Consider the following 25712-nt stretch of genomic DNA (forward strand, 5'->3'; position numbering starts at 1 on the left):
ACCAGAGGACACAGATTTAAAGTGATTGGCAAAATCATAGAATCATAGAAGTTTACAGCACGGAAGGAGGCCATTTCAGCCCATCGTGTCCACGCCAGCCAACAAGAGGCTATCCAGCCTCATCCCACTTTCCAGTTCTCGGTCCGTAACCCTGCAGGTTGCGGCATTTCAGGTGCACATCCAGATACTTTTTAAATGTGGTGAGGGTTTCTGTCTCTACCACCCTTTCAGGCAGCGAGTTCCAGACCCCCACAACATGAAGAAATTTCCCTAAATCACCTCTAAACCTTCTACCAATTACTTTAAATTTATGCCCCCTGGTCGTTGACCGCTCTGCTCCGGGAAATAGGTCCTTTCTATCCGCTATATCTAGGCCCCTCATAATTTTATACACCTCAATGAGGTCTCCCCTCAGCCTCCTCAGTTGCAAGGAAAACAAACCCAGCCTATTCATAGCCAAGATTCTCTACTCCCGGCATCATCCTCATAAATCTCCTCTGTGCCCTCTCCAGTGCAATCACGTCCTTCCAGTAATGCGTTGACTAGAACTGCACGCAGTACTCCAGCTGTGGCCTAACCAATGTTTTATACAGTTCAAGCATAATCCACTTGCTCTTATATTCTATGCCTTGGCTAATAAAGGCAAGTATTCCATATGCCTTCTTAACCACCTTATCCACCTGGCCTGCTACCTTAAGGGATCTGTGGACATGCACTCCCAGGTCCCTTTGTTCCTCGACACTTCTCAATGTCCTACTATTTAATGTGTATTCCCTTGCCTTGTTAGCCCTCCCCAAATACATTAACTCACACTTCTCTGGATTAAATTCCATTTGCCACTGTTCTGCCCACCTAATTGATATTTTCCTGCAGTCCGCAGCTGCTTTCTTCATTATCAACCGCAGCCTATTTTTGTATCATCTGTAAACTTCTTAATCATAGCCCTTATATTCAAGTCTAGATCACTGATGTATACCACAAAAAGTAAGGGACCTAGCACTGAGCCCTGCAGAACCCCACTGGAAACATCCTTCCAGTCACAAAAATATCCATCAACCATTACCCTTTGCTTCCTGCCTCTGTCAACTTTAGATCAAAAAAACGAAAGGCGATGCAATAAAAAAACTTTTTTTACGCAGCGAGTGATTGAGATCTGGAATGCCGGAAAGGGTGGTGGAGATAGACTTAATTTTATCTTTCAAAAGTGAGTTGGATAAGTATCTGAAGGAAAAGAAATTGCAGGGCTACGAGGATATGGCAGAGTCAGCACTAGCTCGACGGGCCGAATGGCCTTCTTCCATGCTGTAACCATTCTATGATTCTATGAAACTTGGTGTTGCTGTGTGTTTCCAACCTTTTTGTTTTTGCTTCAGATTTCCAGCATCTGCAGTCTTTTTTCTTTATTTGTTGAATATCTGGGGCTTTCGTAGTGCGAAAATAGCTTGCTTTAATAGAAGGCAATTGATGGTACAAAGACAGAAAATGTTAGAAACACACAGCAGGTCCATCAACATATGTGGAGAACAGACAAATTAATGTTTTGGGTGCGGACCTTTCTTCAGAAACTCGAGAAGCCAAAAATGTGTGCACATGTGCAGAGATTGAGAGAACATGTGTGTTCTGTGTTCTGTCAGCCCAGCAGCTGGTGGTAGATTGGCAAGGGGATTGAAATTCCCTCTTTTGAATTAATGAGCCGTGTACTTCGTAACTGCAGAAGAATATTTTGGAAGCCATTTCAAAAGCTAAACAGTTTACGATAACTGGTAGTGCCTACCTATTAAAATGAACTGTTATCAATAACAGGAAAGGTTTTCAAAATGAGAAATGCAAACTAATCATTGAGAAATAAATCCAGCATCCTAAACTTGTGCACACTGACCAAATTGAACAACGAATTAAATAATTTAAACAGGAGTGACCTAACAGTACCCGGCATATTAATAATCAATGATTAGAACTTGTGCCCAAAAATCCATAGTGGGTAAAAAAAATTAGCAAGGAATGCTTGAAATGCAGATACTCCGAATCACATGAAAAAAGATACTTGGAATAAGGGGCCTTAGTTTTGAGGGAAGACTAGAGAAATTGTGGTTCAATTAACTAGAACAGAAAAGATTAAGAGGAGATCCGAGATATTTAAAATTGATTAAGTACAGAGAAACTATTTCCACTGCAAACTAAAGGGCATAAATTTATCATAACCAAAAGAATATATTAGGGATTTTAAAAAAAAAGGGTTATTTGGACTTGCAATGCCCTACAAGTAAGAGTATTAGAAACAAAATCCACAATAGCTTTTAAAAGGGAAGTGAATAAATATTTCAAAAAGTAAAATCTAAAACAGCATGAAAAAAAGCACAACAGAATGGTTCCTTCTGTGCTTAGAAATACAATGGGCTCAATTTCGCCCAAGCCCGTTTTCTGGCATATTGTCAGAGTTACGGCCTTTTTTCTAGATCAGAAATGCGCCAGAAATATTTTGCCAAAGTTTCCTAGATCTATAATTCAAATTTGGTGCCGCGCAGCGTGTCCAGTCGCCTCGGGCGGGTGGAGTCTGCTGTCTGCGTCGAAAAAACTATGCCGCACCTTCTGCGCATGCGCGGCAAAAAAAGTTACGTTTTGACGTCGTTGCAATGGACGCGCATGCGCAGTACAACTCCAGGTTGGCAATCGGCCATTTTTAAAGAGCCAGTTGTGTGTATGAGAAGGAGTGCTGTGTGGGAGCATTGGAAAAATCGGAGCTGCAGCAGTACAACATGCAACGCGGTGCAAGGACCAAATATTTCTTGCAGGATGAAATGGAGGCACTAGTTACTGTGATTGAGAACAGATGGCAGGAGCTGGACACGAGCAGAGGTCACATAAAAGTTCCACCCAAAGAAATGAAGAAACGCTGGAACCAAGTTGTAGACGATTACTGTGTAATGGTGATCACCACGAGATCTGGAGGCCAGGGTTAAAAGAAGTGGTAGGACCTTGGTCAAGTAGTTAGTCTAAGTAATATTTTTATTTATTCAATGCAATTGTAAATGTGACCAGCTTATATGTCCCACCCAGCAGAAAGACACCCTCTCTAAAAAGTTATGTTTTCATCTTTGCAGGGAAAGTGGCACACAACAAACGAGAAAGAACCCGAACAGGAGGAGGCCTGGCAAATTTGCAGCCACTGACACACCTTGGAAGAGAGGGTCGCTGTTTTGATGGGTCCTGCATGGGGAAAAGCAATCACCATTGCACAAGCTGGGCCCACACTGGAGGGAGAGGGTAAGTCCTGCAAATTCCAGAGTCTGGCTTTGCTAAATGTTAAGTACTGCGCGGGCTAGCTATGCTGCGATTCCTGGGGATGTCTCCGTTAGCTACGCTTCGGTTGATGCAATGTGCTATCATTCATCGTGGTCCTTCAAATCAGCCTGCTGCTTGGCCTGCGCTGTGTGAGCCTACTCATGCCACCCACCCTGCCCCCTCCTCTGCTGCTAACCATTTATCTGTGTTTTGTTATATTTTGCAGAACTTGAGGCTGACCCTGACGATGTAGAAGAAAATTCAGACGAGGATCAGCCTGAACAGGATAACATCATTGAATCCAACCCTCCAGACCAAGAACATGGGGTTGAAGGGGAGGGAGAGGGGATGGAGCTGGATGAAGCCTCCACTGTTTTACTGACTTTGGAGGAGGTGCCGCTTATTGCGGTGACAGCCCCTTCCATGACTAGTGGTTTGAGTGCTGGTGGGACATTCCATGATTTCCGAATGTCCGAGGCTGCGGGTCCCAGTGATGTGGTATAGCAGGGCACACACAGGGCCCCACCTTCTGAGGCTGTGGGTCCCAGTGGTGGGGTGCGAGCCACACCCGTGGGGAGGAGGGGAAGGAGAGCTGGACCATGCTCTCTTGAGGTGCAGGATCTAACAGATGTGCTTCAGATGACGGCAATGAGTGGCGAGAGCATTGACTTTACGCGATCACTCCTGGACACCATCAGTGGGGTGGGTGACGAGGTAGCGGGACTGATGGGAGGAGTAACAAAGTAATCCCTTCCCCCAAACTCACTGCAGTCTTAAAAAGCCTTCCGATCGGCACCTCGCTCCCCAGGCTCAGTGCATAAGCCTTCCGATCGGTCGGCACCTCCCTCTCTTCCCTCCCCCCCCCGGGGCTTGTTTTCCAGCCGAGCCTCAAACCCGTGTCCGCTTGAAGATGTTTGGTGGTGGCGTGTGAGTGAGCAAAAAAATGAAAACTTCTGAAATCCAAAAAACTTCCATTAACTATGTTGACAGGTTAAAAAAAAAGTTAAACTTTATTGTTGATTTTTTTAGACTGTTCTTGACTCCCTCCAAAATCTTTGATTAAAAACAATTGCATCTTTCAACGCCGATTTGTCAATGTGCGCCGCTTTCTGCTAACTCACTAGAAGGTTTTTTGGGAGTGGCCAGATACGCTGACCTAGGAGGAAATATTTTTGGGCAAACTGCGAAAAATTATGAAAACCGATGCAGACATAGAAACATAGAAAATAGGTGCAGGAGTAGGCCATTCGGCCTTTCGAGCCTGCACCACCATTCAATAAGATCATGGCTGAACATCCACCTCAGTACCTCTTTCCTGCTTTCTCTCCATACCTCTTGATCCCTTTAGCTGTAAGGGTCATATCTAACTCCCTCTTGAATATATCCAATGAACTGGCATCAGCAACTCTCTGTGGTAGGGAATTCCACAGGTTAACAACTCTGAGTGAAGAAGTTTCTCCTCATCTCAGTCCTAAATGGCTTACCCCTTATCCTTAGACTGTGTCCCTGGTTCTGGACTTCCCCAACATCGGGAATATTCTTCCTGCATCTAACCTGTCCAGTCCTGTCAGAATGTTATATGTTTCTATGAGATCCCCTCTCATCCTTCTAAACTCCAGTGAATACAGGCCCAGTCGATCCAATCTCTCCTCATATGTCAGTCTGCCATCCCGGGAATCAGTCTGGTGAACCTTCGCCACACTCCCTCAATAGCAAGAACGTCCTTCCTCATTTTAGGGGACCAAAACTGAACACAATATTCCAGGTGAGGCCTCACCAAGACCCTGTACAACTGCAGTAAGACCTCCCTGCTCCTATACTCAAATCCCCTAGCTATGATCGCCAACATACCATTTGCCTTCTTCACCGCCTGCTGTACCTGCATGCCAACTTTCAATGGCTGATGTACCATGACACCCAGATCTCGTTGCACCTCCCCTTTTCCTGATCTGCCGCCATTCAGATAATATTCTGCCTTTGTGTTTTTGCCCCCAATGAAGGAATGCCCCTATTACGTCAAAAAAAAACTCAACTAGAAAAATCGTAACCAACTCAGTTACACCGGCGCAGATCGCAGGGAGAAACTTTGAAAAAAATAAACACGCCAGAAAAAACGCAAATGATCCGGGAAAATTGAGCCCATAGATCCTATTCTATTTTAATATTTTTTAAGTATCTTTAACCTTTCCAGAGTAATCTATTTCTGGCTTCAAATATTTGAATCACAAACATTACAACATGTTGGAAAATGCATCAATATTTTCTGAGGGGAGGGGCACAACCCCAGATCCCCCTCGGAAATAAACCTGGCATCTTCAGTGTTTACATCCCCATTACAAATTCTTAGATAAACCATTGCAATAATGCATTGTTGTGTAGTTTATTTTTTCATGCAACAGAAGTAGATCTATTGGGTATATCTATAGCTAAAATTAGAATAAACTCATGTCCCATTGCATTTTCAGCATAACCACTTGTTTTCATATCATAGAAAGGCTTTCAGTTTTCACAGAAAAAAAAATTGTGAAATGTGATCGTAAGATACATGTGAAAATTGTTGAATCCCAAGGAATAAAACAGAATTTCATTTCTTTGATCACCGTAAAGTAGTGGCACTGGTCATATCCTATATTTAATACTTTTTCTGATTTGTCGCGTGTTATGAGTGTCAAGCTGTTTTCCAGCATTTATGATGTCAGGGCCCCAAGACACAACTCCACAACAATAGCAAAGGCTATTTTTACTCAAGTTTTCGGAAAAAAAGTTTCATTTGAACACAGGTATGTGATATGAACTAGATATCTATGTTTTACATAGTTTGTGAAAAGAAATAGAAAACCTGGTCCATCTGGATTAAATTGTGGAACTTTTTACTTCCCTCAATCTCTCCTTCCCCCTAAAAGGTATAGGATTTTAAAATCAAACTAACTTAATTATTATTTCCTCAATTTATTTTGTTTTTCAAAGAGTTTTCAACATTGGTGTTGGTCCTTTATGAAGCAGCTTTGCCCACCACAATCATAAAAACACTACTATCGTACCCAACATTTTCAATTCTATCCCATCATGCTTCCTGGTTACAACCAAAAGGCTGTTGTTGGTTCCAAATTAAAGAACATTGTTGGCTCCCATCTCAATTTCACTACTACATTCCAAAGCCACCGATAGCCAACAAGATCATTTTAAATAACCTGAAAGAACTTCTCCTTCCCCAACTGCTTAATATTGAACATTAAGATGTTTACAAATCTAATAAGTCAACATTATGGCCCTGAAATTCCACAGGGGCTCTCCCATTCTACTACCATAGCTGTGGTGGGAAATCAGTGGAACTCCATGACTGTCTTCAGCCATTTAAATCATTTCTCTGGGGATTCTGCCAATCTCCTGCCGGAGTTATGGCAGGAGACTGGGAGAACCTCCATTGAATTTGAGGACCAATGCAATTAACTGGAAAATACAATATTTGATCCTGCTTCAACATTTTTTTTATCTCTAACTTTCTCACCTTATCTGTTGCCACGAACTCATGCTGGGGTGCAGTTCCACAGGTGCTGATGATGCAGGTGACCTGAACCAAGTGGCTATTTTTCATGTCAGAGTCTAGATAATAATTCTATTCATCCATGGAGAACATCAGAGAAGACTGCTCTTATCCTTACCCATAATCCATCTGCACACACTTTCCAGCATGGAGCATTGAATCGCAATCAGAAGTAGGAGCCCCACCTCACAATATGCCACCCCACATTGATAATGTGGTAAAAAAGCTAATGGAATTCTTGGTTTTATTACAAAAGGTGTTGAATATAAAAGCCAAGAGGCAACTATGAGCCTATATAAAACCTTAATAAACCTAATTAAGAGTACTGTGTGCAGTACTGAGCTCCACATTACAAGAAAGATATTGAGGCTTTAGAAAGGGTACAACATAGTTTCACCAGAATGCTGTCTCGTACGAGAAAATACAAATGCAAAGAAAGTCTTTTAGTTAGAACAATTCAAATCACAGAGCAATATGATAAGTGTTTAAATTATGAAATTATTTAAAATTATGGGACAGGTTATATAGACGCATACAGTTTCCGTAGTTGAGAGGTCTAGAATAAGGGACCTGGAACAATGGGCAAAGATACAAGATTACATGCAAGATATTTGAAAGAGAGAGAAAAATAAACTTCTTTAAAGAGAGCTGTGAAGCTGCAGAATTTACATCCAGGATTAGTAATTGAGACAGAAACTTTGGGGGCAATTTTAACTCCCAAACAGGAGTGGGTTTGGGACAGGTGGGAGATTAATCTGAAACTCGACCCCAACCCACCCACTTCCGGTTTTAACAGAGGCGGAACCGGGGAGGTCGGCGGGTGGCCAACCCGGTCGCCGGAGGAGGGTTGGTACTTCAAATAATTTAATGAGGCTGCATGAGGTAAGTGTATAGGAACAGGAGCAGGCCATTTAGCCCCTCAATGAGATCATGGCTGATCTGCGCAGATCAGCCCCATACCACTGATTAACAAAAAGAGTTCCAAACTTCTACCACCCTTTGGGGCCAAGTTTCGGCCTGAGTTGCTCCTGTTTTTTTGGAGCAACTGGTTTAGAATGGAGTATCTTAGAAATTGCAATTCTCGGCATTTAGTTTGCTCCAGTTCTAGTCAGTTAGAACAGTTTCAGTTTGGAACAGATTTTTTTTTCAATAGGGGGAGTGTCCGGTCACTTACGCCCATTTTGAAAGTTTAGGCAGTGAAAACATACTCCAAACTAACTTAGAATGGAGTAAGTGTAGATTTTTGTATGCTCAGAAAAACCTTGTCTACACTTAGAAAATCAGGCGTAGATTACAAATCAGGCATAGGGAATGGGGCGGGGGGGGGGGGGGGGGTTTACAGGGAAGTTTACAAACATTAAACACTTAGTTTTACAAATAAAGAGCCATCATCAATAATAAATGATAAATACATCAATAAATCAACCAATAAATCAATCAAAAAAAATTAATAAAATATAAAAAAAATTAAAAAATCAATAAATAAAACATTTTCTACTTACCGACTGCAATACCGAGAGTCCTCCAACAGCGTGCTGGGACAGCCCCCCCAGTGTGTCTCTATCTCTCTGTCTGTCTGTGTGTGAGTCTCTCACTCACTGTCTGTCAGTGTCTGTGTTTCTGACAGTGAGGGGAGGGGGGTGGGGGAGGGGGAGAAGGGGGGTGGGGGGGGGAGAAGGGTGGGGGGGGGGGAAGAGGGGGAGGAAGGAGGAGGGAGGTAGAGGGGAGTGGGAGGAGGGGGAGGGGAAGGGAGGGGAGGAGAGGGGAGGAGGAGAGGGGAGGAGGAGAGGGGAGGAGGAGAGGGGAGGAGGAGGAGGGAGGGAGGAGAGAGGGAAGGAGAGGAGAGGGGAGGGAGGAAGAGAAGGAGGCTGAACAGCCGGGCCCAAGACTTACAGGTAGGTGGCGTCGTGTCTCGGGTCCAGGGGGGGTGGGGTCGCCGCGGAGGGGGCCACAGAGGTCGGGTCACCGGGGAGGGGGGGGGGGGGGAGAGAAACAGAGGTCGAGTCGCCGGGGGGGGGGGGGGGGGAGAGGGGGAGCGGGGGTCGGATCGGGTGGGAGGAGCTTTATCCACGCAGCCCCAGTGAGGCCATTCGGCCAAGGCTAGGGGCTGCGTGCTTTGGGCCCCTCCCAAAGTTTTGGCCACCTGGAGCTACTGCACATGCGCGCCCACTGTAGCGCGCATGTACAGAGGTCCCGGCACTGTTTTCAGCACAGGGACCTGGCTCCACCCCCCACAGCTCATGCTGCGCCACGCCCTGCTTCAGTGGATCTGCAGGGAGCCGGAGAATAGGTGAGTTTTTTTTAGGCACACTTTGTGGCGCTAAAAACGGGCGTCCAGGTCCGGGCTGCGCCGTTTTAGGCGCGGCCCGAAACTTGGGCCCCATGTGTGTAGAAGTGTTTCCTAATTTCACTCCTGAAAGGTCTCGTTCTAATTTTTAGACTGTGCCCCCTATATACTCACCAACCAGCAGAAATAGTTTATCTCTATCTGCCCTATCTGTTCCCCTTAATATCTTGAAAACTTTGCTCAAATCACCCTTTAATCTTCTAAATTCCAGAGAATACAACCCTAGTTTGTACAATCTCTCCTCGTAACTTAACCCTTGGAGTCCAGGTATCACATCTACTTTTTTAGGATTGTGCTTTTATGATGGCGACGGAATACAATTTTACAATGTGATGGATGGAAAGGATCCTGTAGCTTCCATTTTACCTTGAAATGCAAGCCTTAACTAAATTGATGGTTAATTAAGATTTAATCTTATATTCCTAACTGCATTTCTGAATACATCCAAATGCTAATTCTGCTATTACTTTGAACTATTTCAACAGTTTGTGCTATGTAATTATACCTCAGTAAGTAAGAAAATTCAGGTTCTGAATCAGCGAAAATAAAATAAATACAGCATACAGTGGCTTAAATATAACTTCAAAATTGACAGAGCATAACATATTTTATAACACTCATGGTAACTTACTCTCTCTAATGTTCTCCCATGTCCACTGATCATTTCGGAAGAAAGAGTGCCTTTTGATTTCTGCAACACCATTCCGGCCTAGTCTCACTTCCCTAATGAAAATAATCATTAAACTGTTACTAAAACAATGCTGCAATTAATTTCAGGAAAGACCACAGCATATGCACTACAGCTCCACTTATATAAAAGCAGATCATATACTCATTCCAAGTCAATTCAGTTTAAATTAAAGTCATTAGCAATTCTTTGTTTGCAACTTTTATGCAAGCTACAGCTAGTCCAAGGCCACTGATGATGCTAATTTTCAAAACCATGCTCTTGATCCTTGCCAATGACCGTATTTTCTGAACAGTTTTGTCCTCCTGTCCAGAAACTTTTTTTTGTAAATGCTTTTGTTAAACCCAGGTTTTCACTGCCTCCCTAAATGACTCCATGTGAGTCTGCCGCTTTGAGAAACCTTCATACACTGTAGAACAGTTTCACAACCTGTGTGTTCTTCCTCTCTATTGCAGGTTTGAGCAATGTAAGAGACCCAGAAAGTGGGTGGAAAAGAATATTTGCTTCCATCAGGTTAGAACCCTACCTTTTTGTAACTTGATTTCATAAAATTAAATTGGACTCTGTTTACATTCTAGAATATTATTTGAAAATAAGACACTGAATTAATTTCTTCCAGTTATGATAGTCCCAGAAAAAAGGTGAACTATTTTGTTCTGTACCTCTATGGGATCTATTTTATTACTTTGTGTTTCAAGCAATGCACTGGAAAGAGTCATTATTTCCTCACAGTTCGATGGCCCGTAATTTGCGGTCAGCTGCGATGCAACAGCGATTGCCTCTGAAGATGCCCACAGAGATAGCGGTTTCTCGATGTGTAATTTATTGTAGCGCAGTGAATAGGGGATTCTTAGTGCCATCCAGCAGTGATGTCAACAAGCTGTCTAAGCAGCCAGTCACACTGAAGAATTTTCAGACAGCAAACCAGGTAATAAAAAGCAGCTTTTATCCTCACTTTTTTAAAATGTTAGAGAGCGAAATAAAGATGGGTACTTTCACATGGGATAAGGTAGAAGCTGAAGTATCATGAACAAACTGTAAAATCTTTACATTTTTTTTTATTGCAATTTTTTATCATAATGGAGACATTTGACAATCCACAAATATAAAAGTTACACCTAGTTACACCATTCCAACAAGGCTTAACATTTAATGGGGTATTTAATAGCGATATTAGCTCAAGTTTGTGTCAGTTCCACTGATTACACAGATTGCCGCCTATGTGAGGGGTGGGGTGGAAGAGGCACAACGCAACCTGTGCCAGAGTAATGAATTACTGACCGCAGCTTCAGGATTTCCACATTTAGATGCACGTGCTAAATCCTGAAGTTGCGGTAACTTTCAGATGGATAATGACAGCGAACGTTGATAGCTCGCTATCATTACCCACTGCAAAATCTGAGCCAATGTCTTTTTCTTTTCATACCTGTCAGTGAGGAAAGCACAGATGAGGCTTTTTGCATCCTTGGAAATTTCATTGTCATCAGGAAACGTCAATGAGTTTTTATGATTCATGATTTTGCTATATGTTCCAACTAGTGAATCTGCATAAAAGGGTGTGTCACCTATAAGTAAGAAAAATCACCATTAAGGATTAGTTCAAATCTGAGCTTTGTAAATATTAATAGGACATTGACAAACAAGAACTGCACACTACAAACAACTTAAATTTATCCACTGTATTATAGTCATCACAATAACTCATTTCAATACTCTGTTATACACTATCTCATTAGACAGCTCAGCATGTTGGAAGACATACCAGTGTAAAGCGCAATACCAATAGTCCAAGTGTACTGGGATAGGATAAATCAATCAATGGTACTCAAAGGGTCATGTTTGTGATGCAATGTTTAACCCAACAAGGATTTCATCTCATTTTAATGCAGAATTTATTGTAAAGCATCCAGCCTGCAGAATACTCAAATTTGCAAAACAGGTATTCTATACTCATACATTTTCATTGACCTTGGGTTAGCCAATAGCCTTGAATCTCTTTAAATTATTTTAGTTGCTGGAGCTATGAGAACTGAGTTGCTCATTTGTCAAAATCTGTACTGAAAAGCTAGATCACAGCACATCAAGCGGAGTGGAATTTTTGTGGAATCAGATCATGTTACTAATTAATAATCGTTTTGTGCCAGAAACTAGCCAAAGACAGCATTGCATTGGTTATTGTCCCGTGAACTCTTAAGTTTAACTGTTGCAGCCACAAGGCATCGATAGACTCCCAGTTCCTTAACTGATTCTTGATGGGGAAAGTTGATTTTTCCCTGCATTACACACATTAAATAGTATGAAATTGTGTACATTGATTTTTACTTTCAGACTGGAATTTGTACAACATAATTAACATTTAAATAGACTAGCATTTATTAATGCAGCTTTTCATCACTCACCGACAAGCATTTCATACAGGAAGACTCCAACTGACCACCAATCACACTCCCTCCCATAATAGCCATCTCCTCCTTGAGATTTCAGCACCTCAGGGGAAATGTAATCAGGAGTCCCCACTGCAGTATCACATCGTACCATCCCTTCCTATTATAGTAAGGAAAATGGTTAGTTAACTCATGCTAAACAAATACACTACTTTGCACTGAGTTGCAAACATATGATTAGGATCCACCATCAACAAGTCAGGAGTGCGATGGTATACACTCCACTTGCCTGGATGAGTGCACCTCCAATAATACTCAAGAAGCCCAACGTTCTACCCTACATAAACTTGAGGTCATCAAAAACTCGGCTGCCCGTGTCCTAACTTGCACCAAGTCCCATTCACACATCACCCTTGTGCTCGCTGACCTACATTGGTTCCCTTGCTTTCAAATCCCTCCATGGCCTCACCCCTCTCTATCTCTGTAATCCCTCCCCACCACACCAACCAGCCAACCACCTCACCTCACCTCACCCCGCCAACGATAGCTGTGCTCCTCTAATTTATCCCTGATTATAATCGCTCAACCATTGGTGGCTGTGCCTTCTGTTGCCTAGGCCCTAAGCTCTGAAATTCGATGCCTAAACCGCTCTGTCTCTCTACCTAATCATGCTCCTCACACTGCAGCCAAGAGAGCCTTCAATTGAATCAAGCCCGTGTGCTAAATTTCAAGAAGACTTCACACTTGGTAAAATTGTACTATATAACGATAAAACTAAGTAAAATGAATGTTATAAATTTAGGGCTGTTGTAGATACCTTCTCGGGTTCAGTGGCATCAGTCATTCCCATAAGTGGATCTCATGCCCTTTTTGTGTCAGAATTGACTTACATTGCCCAATATTCATGTTTACTACAGCATATCATAGAGCATTGCAATGGTACCATCTTGTGAACTGAAATGGATTTTTGTGTCTTTTGCACAATTCCTTTGTTTGTTTTGAAGGACTGAGAAATCACCTGGTAAGATGGGGCCAGATACAAATCATTAAGCCCTTTATTTCACAAGTGTTGCAGAGGAAGAGTTATGATTGAATTAAGTGAACCAATTGGTACAATTTGTATTCACATAATAATACAAAAATAATGAAAATACTACATTTCCTCACATTTGTTGGTTGCTTTGTTTGACATTTTAAAACTCCACAAGTACTGTCCTGCATCCTCAAGAGTCTGACAAAAGTTTGCCCGTGGCACTTTCTGCTTATAAACCTGACTGACTATCTTTTTTTCTTACTGTGCTCACAACACAGGAGGACCTGTGCCAGACACTCTCTACCGAGCATCCGGGACCAAGGATTACCCAAGACATTTATCAATTATTGAGAGAAGCTAATTGTTTACACTCTCTGGGGATAATTAGCATTTTAATCACCTTTCATCTCGGTAGCTTTCTTTAAAAAAAATTGAGAGAATAAACTTTGCTTTATAACACAATCGACATTTGTAACATTTTCCGAATCCATTCTATGGAAAAATGGTCAAAAATTTCCATAATGTCACAATGGACATGGAATCAGTCACCAGAAAGGGTCCATGCCATTCAATATAGAGTTTAAAACTGGTACTGGACTTTGATGGAGGCCGATGTGGAACTGACTAGGACTAAACCAATCAAAGTAGATCTTCAGTGGGTCAGTAGCAACCAAGAAAGTGAGTAATTTTGCAAAACAATAAAGCGAGAAAAATGTTGCAACAGGAATTAAAACTAAAAACACTACAAAACTATGGAATATTAACAAAACCAATAGACTTATTTAAACTTTACTGATTTGGAATAGTGCATACAGATCTTGTTGGGAGAATTTGTGGAGAGAAGGGCAAGTACCAGCAGTGCGAACAATATGTAATAGGAGTAGGGGAATGTCTTTTAACCAACACATGCATGACATTAATTTCTAGGTTCCTTCCCTTTGCATTGACAGAATTTTATATTTCTATGCAGAGGATGAATAAATAAAGGATGAGGTTGAACAGCGTGACTATAAGAATGCAGATCCAGAATCAACTGTTACTTATTTCAAGCCAAAGGTGGGCAGAGGAAACGTTACAAGGACACCCTCAAAGCGTCCTTGACAAAGTGCAACATCCCCACTGATACCTGGGAGTCCCTGGCCAAAGACCGCCCTAAGTGGAGGAACTGCATCCGGGAGGTCACTGAGCACCGAGTCTCATCACCAAGAGCATGCAGAAATCAAGCGCAGGCAGCGGAAAGAGCATGCGGCAAACCAGTCCCATCCACCTCTTCCCTCAATGACTATCTGTCCCACCTGTGACAGAGACTGTGGCGCTCGTATTGGACTGTTCAGCTACCTAAGGACTCATTTTTAGAGTGGTTCCAAGGGACTGCCTATGATGATGGTTTTCACATAACATTCAGTGAAATACAAGTCCATATCACTATCGAAGTCACAGGAGCACGTGCCAGCTGGAAATTATCACTCAGAATTCAGACTATCTCATCAGAACTCAAGCTGTGTGATGTCAACTGAACCTCTCAAAGCATTACTATTTATTAACATATTCTGTTGTACACAAAACAAGACAAATGGTTCGGTATTATGGAACTTAACAGTATGATTAGGAAATAAATCAGATCAGTACAACAACAAAACGGGGACAACCTCATCAAACATGAAACACCAATGGAGAAAATTTCAATATGGAATACTACTACTTACTTTATTCATCTTCATGCAAGTTCCAAAATCTGCTAATTTTAAGTGACCAGCTTTGTCAAGCAACATATTATCTGGCTTCACATCTCTGACAAAAGACAAAAAAGGTCCTTTTATTATAAAAAAAACTTTTACAAAATAAAAGGTAATTTAGGTGCTAATGGTCAGCACAGTTCTTGTAAACATTTCGGGGCCGAAAATGCCCTCTGCCCCGTTTGGGATAGATACTTTGAATTAACTGAAGATTGAGTGCCCCTAGAGATGGGCCGGAGAATGGAGCGATATTAGGGACTTTGTTTTTTGGGAAGCCTCCCGACGCTCTTGAGCGCTGTTGGAGGCAGTAGCGGGGTGGAACAGAGTCGGGCGGCGTTGATGACGTCAGCGCGACGTGGATGTGCCATGTTGCGCTGACATGTCGCAACGTCCCTCCCTTTCACTTAAATGGGAGGGACGCTGCTAGGCCTAATGAGGCCTCGGTGGTGCACACTGGGCCACCAAGGAGGGGTTCAGCCGGGCCTATGGCCCAGCACCCAAGAGGGGGTGCCGGGCTGCCTGTTGGCGGTCCAGCCGAACCAGCAACCGCCATTGTCGGGCCGACTCAGGAGTCAGTCAACAATTAAAATAAAATGGTAACCACGGTGGTACACCCTCCCCTTTAAGGGCAGCCTCAGTGCCCAGCCACTGGCAGCTGTCGGGGTTACCGACCAACGCCGACCGCGCTCCCACGGGGCAATTTCCCCCCCCCCCCCCCCCCGCGTGGTGCAAAAGGGATCGGCGCCAGGCGGTAAGGGGTCAGCATGCCGGGAAAGACGGGATGCGGCGGGAAACCGTTTCCGCCAGCCTGGGGGCAATTGCAGATGGGTTGCGCTCGCCGCTTGCCCCCGGGCGGAAAGGCCTTACCGCCCCGTTGCCACCACTGAGCCTTAAAAAAAGGGGAAATTTCGGCCTCTGAATGTATACACACTGCACATGCGTAACACACACATGCAATGTAACACACGTGCACGCATAACACAAACACATACAGACACACAAAGAAAACATAACTTACATTTATATAGCATATTTCACAACCCGAGATGTTCCGAGCACTTTACAGTTCATGAAGTGCTTTGGAAGTGTCCCACAAACAGAAGTGTGATAATGATCAGCTAATCTATTTGTGATGTTGGTCAAGGGATAAATATTGGCCAGGACACTGGGGAGAACACGCCTACTCTTCATCGAAAGTGCCATGGGATCTTTTAAAACCACCTGAGCGGGCAGACGTGGCCTCGGTTTAACGTCTCAGCCGAAAGACGACGCCTACGACAGCATAACACACACACACATACATACACACACACTTGAGCAGCGCAACATACAACACACACCCCACACACACACAGGCACGTGGTTTATGTGAATCTGTGTATATATTTTATAAATAACATTAAAGCCTCAACATAACAGCATCAAATTTGGATTATCAGTTTAATTTGTAACAGTCAGGATTAACCGTCTGAGAATAATTAATTACCTGTGAATGAAGCCCATGGAATGAATCGCATCCAAGGCAAGCACAACTTCTGCTGTGTAAAACCTGGCCCATTTTTCAGGCATGTCATAATTACTCATTAAATTTACGAGATCCCCACCAGGCATGTATTCCATCACCATGTAAAGATAACGGTTATCTTGGAATGCATAGGACAGCTATTTAGAGAGCAATAACAGATTTGATCAATTCATAACTGCTTAACTGTCAAAAGTAATGTTGCCATTATACTGTGCAAATAAGAATGAACACTCAAATTATGCCAAAATCAAAATACTGCAGATGCTGTAAATCTGAAATAAAAACACAAAATGCTGGAAATGCTCAACTGGTCAGATAGTATCTGTGGAGAAAGAAACAGAGTTAACTTTTCAGGTCGATGAACTTTCATCAGAACTGGAAAAAGTCAGAGATATAACAGATTTTAAGCAAGTAAAGAGGCAGGGAAAGGGTGGGGGAGGGAAGGAAAGAACAAAAGGGATGATATGTGATAGGGTGGAAGGCAAGAGTGATTAAATGACCGAAGGAATAGTGGTGCAAGGCAAAAGGGAGTGGTAATGGGACAAGAAAAGGAACCAAAGTTCTGTCATGTTGTTCACAATCTACAAATATATTGCTTATTCCTTGGGAAAAGTGCCAACGTGATTTTTCAACTGAAGGCATTAAAAAAAGCGAAAAAGTTCTCTTGTACAGAATGGCAATAACTCCTTATCAAAGGCACCATCTCGAAGAATGTTCTCTAGCTTTAACAAAAACAAAAATTCATAAACTCTTGCTAAAAAAAACCTTGTACTGTTTTTTTAAAAATCACTTAACCCAAGAGTAACTGATCTGGTGAACCATTAACCATTCTGCAATAGTCAATTCAATGTTCATTTTTGTATTGTTGTCAGGCTTTAAAAGATTCTTTATTTCACTATTCTGTATCCCTTCTTCACACCCCGCATCAAATATCTGCTGAAAAGTCTGTTTAAATACAATGGACTTTTTCACTGATATGATTCAAATTATTCAACAGTGTGCACAGATATCTCATTCAAGATGAGAGGGGTTATAAAAGTCAAAAACAGCCAACTTTGATTGTTGCTCTCTATAAACCTGCACATTAACAGTATATATAAATCATATTTCCTAAATGTATCGACAGGATAATATAAATTAAGATTATGAATTATGAGTAGAATATATTATGGTAAAAGGCGCACGATATCGGGTTTAAGTTTTATTTCGGACGTTCAACTTTGGGGGGGGGGGTTTCTCTCGACAATTTTCTCTCCTCCCTTCTCAAGACATTGATAGCTGCCTGTGTATGGTTCCGCAGGCACTAGTCTCCTACTGATATCTTGCCCAAGTAGCTACTATTCATCAGTAAGCCATGACAGCGTCAGCAGATTAGTCATCTATGGGGCTTCATAGCCAAACTTGTTGCCCTCACCTGATGCCATGCACAATGCTTTTCAGCACGAGAAAAAGTAAGAACCTTGGCAAATTTTTGCTTTCTTAGCCTATGTCCTTACCGCCATCACAGCTGAGATTAGATAACTGCAAACAGACCAGGATTGAACCTGGGACCTTCCTGATCTGTACGGTACATCTGTTATTCGCTAAACTCTCAGATTTATGGGTACAAGTTAATTTTGAGCTTGAAAAATAATTTACAACAGATGTAACGATGTTCAGAATCAACAACTCTACAGCTTACATACAGATTTTCAAAACTACTCAATACAATTGCACATGATAGTAAAAACACATTTAAAATACCTGTACAACCCATGGACTATTCGCAAAAGCCATTATGCCCCTCTCTTCCCAGAAGAATGCTGAATCAGATCGCTTAATCATCTCAAACTTGCTGAGTAGTTTCATTGCAAATACTTTTCTTGTGCCTCTGTGTCTCACCTTAAAAAGAAATATTGCAACAGCATATAATTCAGAAACAGAGTATGACTCTAAATCCTAGGTTAAAGTAATAGTATCTTTGACTTCAGATGAACATATCCACCATGCTATCCTTTCTTTGCCCTCATGGCAATTTTCAAATGAATACATTTAGAGAATGCCCTAAGTCCGGAGTTCTAAAAACCGTAATTATCCGAAAACCGGACATTGGGCAGATCGCAGGAGTCGGCGTCTGTCATCCGGAAATCTGTTCCGAAAACCAGACATTTTTTTTTTAATGCTGCATGGAAGGCAAAGGGTCGTCCGGAATCCGAAAATCTATTTCGAAAACCGGACATTTGTTTTTTGTTTATAAACGGTGCAAATACAGATCTGCTCGGTCTGAGCCTTTTGGAATTCCCCATGACCCCGACCCACGTGTGACTCGAGCCGACCCGACCTAACCCACGTGTGACTCAAGCCGACCCGACCTAACCCACGTGTGACTCGAGCCGACCCGACCTAACCCACGTGTGACTCGAGCCAGCGCCCACCTGACCCATGTACTACCCTCGATCAGGCCTCATCCATGCTGACTCAATCGCTGTGGTTTTCCCTGATTTAAAGGTCTGTACAGGTACAGGGTATAGTTAATTTGTGTTGTTTGCCATTGATTGAAAACATGTTAAAAAGGTCAACAGATACCCCAATGGGTAAAACAGGTAGTGCAAAGAGGAGGCATACTTCATTGTCAATTGGCAAGAAAGTGAGTTACTCCAGAGATTAGATAGAGGTGGTTCAGTGAGAAGATTGAGTGAGGAGTATGGGGTTGGGGGCGAGGTTGGGGCCGGGCCGAGGTCGAGCCAGGCCGAGCCGAGATCGGACCGCCAAAGTCAGGCCGGGCCGAGATCGGGCTGCCGAAGTCGGGCCGGGCCGAGGTCAGGCCGCCGAGGTAAATGGTAGGGGTGAGGCGAAGTCGGGCCGCTGAGTGCCAGGGCGAGGTCAGATCGCTGAGGTAAGAGGAGGGAGGGGGGGGGGGGGGGGGGAAAGAGGAGGAGGCTCCCAGGGCCGCCGAATGCCAGGGTGAGATCGGGCTACCAAGTCCGGATCGGCCTGGATCCGGATCCGCCACTGATCGGCGTAGTGTCCGGATTTCAGACGCTCAACCGATACGTATGTATGTATACAAGCACATATATACATATATATATTTTTAATTTTATTTCATAACTAAAAGATGGAAAAAAATTCTATTATTCATTCCAAATTGAATAAATTTGGGCAAGGAATCTTCCTGTTGAATCAGTACTCCTCCATGCTGAACACCACTTGGAAGAAGCACTGAGGGAAGCAAGGGCACAGATAGAGAATGGCTATGGATCGAGAATTGGCTGGCTAACAGAAAGCAGAGAGTCGGGATAAATGGGTCCTTTTCGGGTTGGAAATCGGTGGTTAGTGGTGTGCCACAGGGATCGGTGCTGGGACCACAACTGTTTACAATATACACAGATGACCTGGAAGAAGGGACAGAGTGTAGTGTAACAAAATTTGCAGATGACACAAAGATTAGTGGGAAAGCGGGTTGTGTAGAGGACACAGAGAGGCTGCAAAGAGATTTAGATAGGTTAGTCGAGGAGGCGGGAGCTCGGAGCAGCGCGAGTCCGGGGTCGGTGAGAGGCCTATAAAGGCCAGCGGGAGCTCGGAGCAGTCAGTCGAGGAGGCGGGAGCTCGGAGCAGCGCGAGTCCGGGGTCGGCGAGAGGCCTATAAAGGCCAGCGGGAGTCGAGCAGTCAGTCGAGGAGGCGGGAGCTCGGAGCAACGCGAGTCCGGGGTCGGCGAGAGGCCTATAAAGGCCAGCGGGAGTCGAGCAGTCAGTCGAGGAGGCGGGAGCTCGGAGCAGCGCGAGTCCGGGGTCGGTGAGAGGCCTATAAAGGCCAGCGGGAGCTCGGAGCAGTCAGTCGAGGAGGCGGGAGCTCGGAGCAGCGCGAGTCCGGGGTCGGCGAGAGGCCTATAAAGGCCAGCGGGAGCTCGGAGCAGTCAGTCGAGGAGGCGGGAGCTCGGAGCAGCGCGAGTCCGGGGTCGGCGAGAGGCGTACCGGTGCAGCTACAGGGAGAAGGCAAAGATACAAAGGTGACGTCACAGCCTAGGGGGTAAGTGATTGGCTGGTGATTGGTGAGTAGTTTTTCTTTTTCTTCTTATATTGGTCAGTAACTTTTAACATTGTTATTACCAGTTTAAGTGTATCTAAGGGTTAAGTCATGGCAGGAGAGCTCGGTCGGGTGTTATGCTCCTCCTGTACCATGTGGGAACTCAGGGACGCTTCCGGTGTCCCTGACGACTACGTGTGCGGGAAGTGTATCCGCCTCCAGCTCCTGACGGTCCGCGTTACGGAATTGGAGCTGAGGGTGGATTTACTCTGGAGCATCCACGATGCTGAGAATGACGTGAGTATCACGTGTAGTGAGTTGGTCTTACCGCAGGGAAAGGGTCCACAGCCAGATAGGGAATGGAAGACCAGCAGGAAGAGTAGAGCAAGGAAGGTAGTGCAGGGGTCCCCTGCGGTCATCCCCCTGCAAAACAGATACACCGCTTTGGGTACTGTTGAGGGGAATGACTCATCAGGGGAGGGCAGCAGCAGCCAAGTTCATGGCACCGTGGCTGGCTCTGCTGCACAGGAGGGCAAGAAAAAGAGTGGGAGAGCGATAGTGATAGGGGATTCAATTGTGAGGGGAATAGATAGGCGTTTCTGCGGCCGCAACCGAGACTCCAGGATGGTATGTTGCCTCCCTGGTGCAAGGGTCAAGGATGTCTCGGAGCGGGTGCAGGACATTCTGAAATGGGAGGGAGAACAGCCAGTTGTCGTGGTGCACATTGGTACCAACGACATAGGCAAAAAAAGGGATGAGGTCCTACAAAACGAATTTAAGGAGCTAGGAGCTAAATTAAAAAGTAGGACCTCAAAAGTAGTAATCTCGGGATTGCTACCAGTGCCACGTGATAGTCAGAGTAGGAATCGCAGGATAGCGCAGATGAATACGTGGCTTGAGCAGTGGTGCAGCAGGGAGGGATTCAAATTCCTGGGGCATTGGGACCGGTTCTGGGGGAGGTGGGACCAGTACAAACCGGACGGTCTGCACCTGGGCAGGACTGGAACCAATGTCCTCGGGGGAGTGTTTGCTAGTGCTGTTGGGGAGGATTTAAACTAATATGGCAGGGGGATGGGAACCAATGCAGGGAGACAGAGGGAAACAAAAAGGAGCCAAAAGCAAAAGACAGAAAGGAGATGAGGAAAAGTGTAGGGCAGAGAAACCCAAGGCAAAGAACAAAAAGGGCCACTGTACAGCAAAATTCTAAAAGGACAAAGGGTGTTAATAAAACAAGCCTGAAGGCTTTGTGTCTTAATGCAAGGAGTATCCGCAATAAGGTGGATGAATTAATTGTGCAAATAGATGTTAACAAATATGATGTGATTGGGATTACGGAGACGTGGCTCCAGGATGATCAGGGCTGGGAACTCAACATTCAGGGGTATTCAACATTCAGGAAGGATAGAATAAAAGGAAAAGGAGGTGGGGTAGCATTGCTGGTTAAAGAGGAGATTAATGCAATAGTTAGGAAAGACATTAGCTTGGATGATGTGGAATCTATATGGGTAGAGCTGCAGAACACCAAAGGGCAAAAAACGTTAGTAGGAGTTGTGTACAGACCTCCAAACAGTAATAGGGATGTTGGGGAGGGCATCAAACAGGAAATTAGGGGTGCATGCAATAAAGGTGTAGCAGTTATAATGGGTGACTTTAATATGCACATAGATTGGGCTAGCCAAACTGGAAGCAATACGGTGGAGGAGGATTTCCTGGAGTGCATAAGGGATGGTTTTCTAGACCAATATGTTGAGGAACCAACTAGGGGGGAGGCCATCTTAGACTGGGTGTTGTGTAATGAGAGAGGATTAATTAGCAATCTCATTGTGCGAGGCCCCTTGGGGAAGAGTGACCATAATATGGTGGAATTCTGCATTAGGATGGAGAATGAAACAGTAAATTCAGAGACCATGGTCCAGAACTTAAAGAAGGGTAACTTTGAAGGTATGAGGCGAGAATTGGCTAGGATAGATTGGCGAATGATACTTAGGGGGTTGACTGTGGATGGGCAATGGCAGACATTTAGAGACCGCATGGATGAAGTACAACAATTGTACATTCCTGTCTGGCGTAAAAATAAAAAGGGGAAGGTGGCTCAACCGTGGCTATCTAGGGAAATCAGGGATAGTATTAAAGCCAAGGAAGTGGCATACAAATTGGCCAGAAATAGCAGCGAACCTGGGGACTGGGAGAAATTTAGAACTCAGCAGAGGAGGACAAAGGGTTTGATTAGGACAGGGAAAATGGAGTACGAGAAGAAGCTTGCAGGGAACATTAAGGCGGATTGCAAAAGTTTCTATAGGTATGTAAAGAGAAAAAGGTTGGTGAAGACAAACGTAGGTCCCCTGCAGTCAGAATCAGGGGAAGTCATAACGGGGAACAAAGAAATGGCGGATCAATTGAACAAGTACTTTGGTTCGGTATTCACTAAGGAGGATACAAACAACCTTCCGGATATAAAAGGGGTCAGAGGGTCTAGTAAGGAAGAGGAACTGAGGGAAATCTTTATCAGTCGGGAAATTGTGTTGGGGAAATTGATGGGATTGAAGGCAGATAAATCCCCAGGGCCTGATGGCCTGCATCCTAGAGTACTTAAGGAGGTGGCCTTGGAAATAGCGGATGCATTGACAGTCATTTTCCAACATTCCATTGACTCTGGATCAGTTCCTATGGAGTGGAGGGTAGCCAATGTAACCCCACTTTTTAAAAAAGGAGGGAGAGAGAAAACAGGGAATTATAGACCGGTCAGCCTGACCTCAGTAGTGGGTAAAATGATGGAATCAATTATTAAGGATGTCATAGCAGTGCATCTGGAAAATGGTGACATGATAGGTCCAAGTCAGCATGGATTTGTGAAAGGGAAATCATGCTTGACAAATCTTCTGGAATTTTTTGAGGATGTTTCCAGTAAAGTGGACAAAGGAGAACCAGTTGATGTGGTATATTTGGACTTTCAGAAGGCTTTCGACAAGGTCCCACACAAGAGATTAATGTGCAAAGTTAAAGCACATGGGATTGGGGGTAGTGTGCTGACGTGGATTGAGAACTGGTTGTCAGACAGGAAGCAAAGAGTAGGAGTAAACAGGTACTTTTCAGAATGGCAGGCAGTGACTAGTGGAGTGCCGCAAGGTTCTGTGCTGGGGCCCCAGCTGTTTACATTGTACATTAATGATTTAGACGAGGGGATTAAATGCAGTATCTCCAAATTTGCGGATGATACTAAGTTGGGTGGCAGTGTGAGCTGCGAGGAGGATGCTATTAGGCTGCAGAGTGACTTGGATAGGTTAGGTGAGTGGGCAAATGCATGGCAGATGAAGTATAATGTGGATAAATGTGAGGTTATCCACTTTGGTGGTAAAAACAGAGAGACAGACTATTATCTGAATGGTGACAGATTAGGAAAAGGGAAGGTGCAACGAGACCTGGGTGTCATGGTACATCAGTCATTGAAGGTTGGCATGCAGGTACAGCAGGCGGTTAAGAAAGCAAATGGCATGTTGGCCTTCATAGCGAGGGGATTTGAATACAGGGGCAGGGAGGTGTTGCTACAGTTGTACAGGGCCTTGGTGAGGCCACACCTGGAGTATTGTGTACAGTTTTGGTCTCCTAACTTGAGGAAGGACATTCTTGCTATTGAGGGAGTGCAGCGAAGGTTCACCAGACTGATTCCCGGGATGGCGGGACTGACCTATCAAGAAAGATTGGATCAATTGGGCTTGTATTCACTGGAGTTCAGAAGAATGAGAGGGGACCTCATAGAAACGTTTAAAATTCTGACGGGTTTAGACAGGTTAGATGCAGAAAGAATGTTCCCAATGTTGGGGAAGTCCAGAACCAGGGGTCACAGTCTGAGGATAAGGGGTAAGCCATTTAGGACCGAGATGAGGAGAAACTTCTTCACCCAGAGAGTGGTGAACCTGTGGAATTCTCTACCACAGAAAGTAGTTGAGGCCAATTCACTAAATATATTCAAAAGGGAGTTAGATGAAGTCCTTACTACTCGGGGGATCAAGGGTTATGGCGAGAAAGCAGGAAGGGGGTACTGAAGTTTCATGTTCAGCCATGAACTCATTGAATGGCGGTGCAGGCTAGAAGGGCTGAATGGCCTGCTCCTGCACCTATTTTCTATGTTTCTATGTTTCTATGTTTCTAAGCGAATGGGCTAAGGTTTGGCAGATGGAATACAATGTCGGAAAGTGTGAGGTCATCCACCTTGGGGGAAAAAAACAGTAAAAGGGAATATTATTTGAATGGGGAGAAATTACAACATGCTGAGGTGCAGAGGGACCTGGGGGTCCTTGTGCATGAATCCCAAAAAGTTAAGTTTGCAGGTGCAGCAGGTAATCAGGAAGGCGAATGGAATGTTGGCCTTCATTGCGAGAGGGATGGAGTACAAAAGCAGGGAGGTCCTGCTGCAACTGTATAGGGTATTGGTGAGGCCGCACCTGGAGTACTGCGTACAGTTTTGGTCATCTTACTTAATGAAGGATATACTAGCTTTGGAGGGGGTACAGAGACGATTCACTAGGCTGATTCCGGAGATGAGGGGGTTACATTATGATGATAGATTGAGTAGACTGGGTCTTTACTCGTTGGAGTTCAGAAGGATGAGGGGTGATCTTACAGAAACATTTAAAATAATGAAAGGGATAGACAAGATAGAGGCAGAGAGGTTGTTTCCACTGGTTTGGAGACTAGAACTAGGGGGCACAGCCTCAAAATATGGGGGAGCCAATTTAAAACTGAGTTGAGAAGGAATTTCTTCTCCCAGAGGGTTGTGAATCTGTGGAATTCTCTGCCCAAGGAAGCAGTTGAGGCTAGCTCATTGAATGTATTCAAGTCACAGATAGATAGATTTTTAACCAATAAGGGAATTAAGGGTTATGGGGGGGCGGGCGGGTAAGTGGAGCTGAGTCCACGTCCAGATCAGCCATGATCTTGTTGAATGGCAGAGCAGGCTCGAGGGGCTAGATGGCCTACTCCTGTTCCTAATTCTTATGTTCTTATGTTAATGTATTCTGGGTGGGGGACTTCAATGTCTATCACTAAGAATGACTCGGTAACACCACTACTGCCCCGAGCTGGCCAAGTCCTTAAGGATATAGGTGGTGAAAACCAAATCGAGGTTCAAACCTACTTGACCTCATCCTCACCAATCTACCCATCGTAG

General features: G+C 44.1%; 1 protein-coding gene across 3 annotated transcripts in view; it reads right to left on the reverse strand.

Moving 5' to 3' along the window:
* The window catches only part of rock1 (Rho-associated, coiled-coil containing protein kinase 1), a 324482-nt gene that overhangs the window by 161835 nt on the left and 136935 nt on the right, over nucleotides 1-25712 (reverse strand). For all 3 annotated transcript variants that reach the window (XM_070892926.1, XM_070892932.1, XM_070892939.1), the window contains 6 exons: nucleotides 18283-18420; nucleotides 16501-16676; nucleotides 14985-15069; nucleotides 12261-12405; nucleotides 11288-11426; nucleotides 9805-9896 (listed from right to left, as the gene is read on the reverse strand). In XM_070892926.1, the coding sequence (XP_070749027.1) occupies nucleotides 9805-9896; nucleotides 11288-11426; nucleotides 12261-12405; nucleotides 14985-15069; nucleotides 16501-16676; nucleotides 18283-18420 (775 nt within the window). The remainder of the gene's footprint in view (nucleotides 1-9804; nucleotides 9897-11287; nucleotides 11427-12260; nucleotides 12406-14984; nucleotides 15070-16500; nucleotides 16677-18282; nucleotides 18421-25712) is intronic.

The sequence above is a fragment of the Pristiophorus japonicus genome, chromosome 1, assembly GCF_044704955.1.
Source record: "Pristiophorus japonicus isolate sPriJap1 chromosome 1, sPriJap1.hap1, whole genome shotgun sequence".
NCBI lineage: Eukaryota > Metazoa > Chordata > Chondrichthyes > Pristiophoridae > Pristiophorus > Pristiophorus japonicus.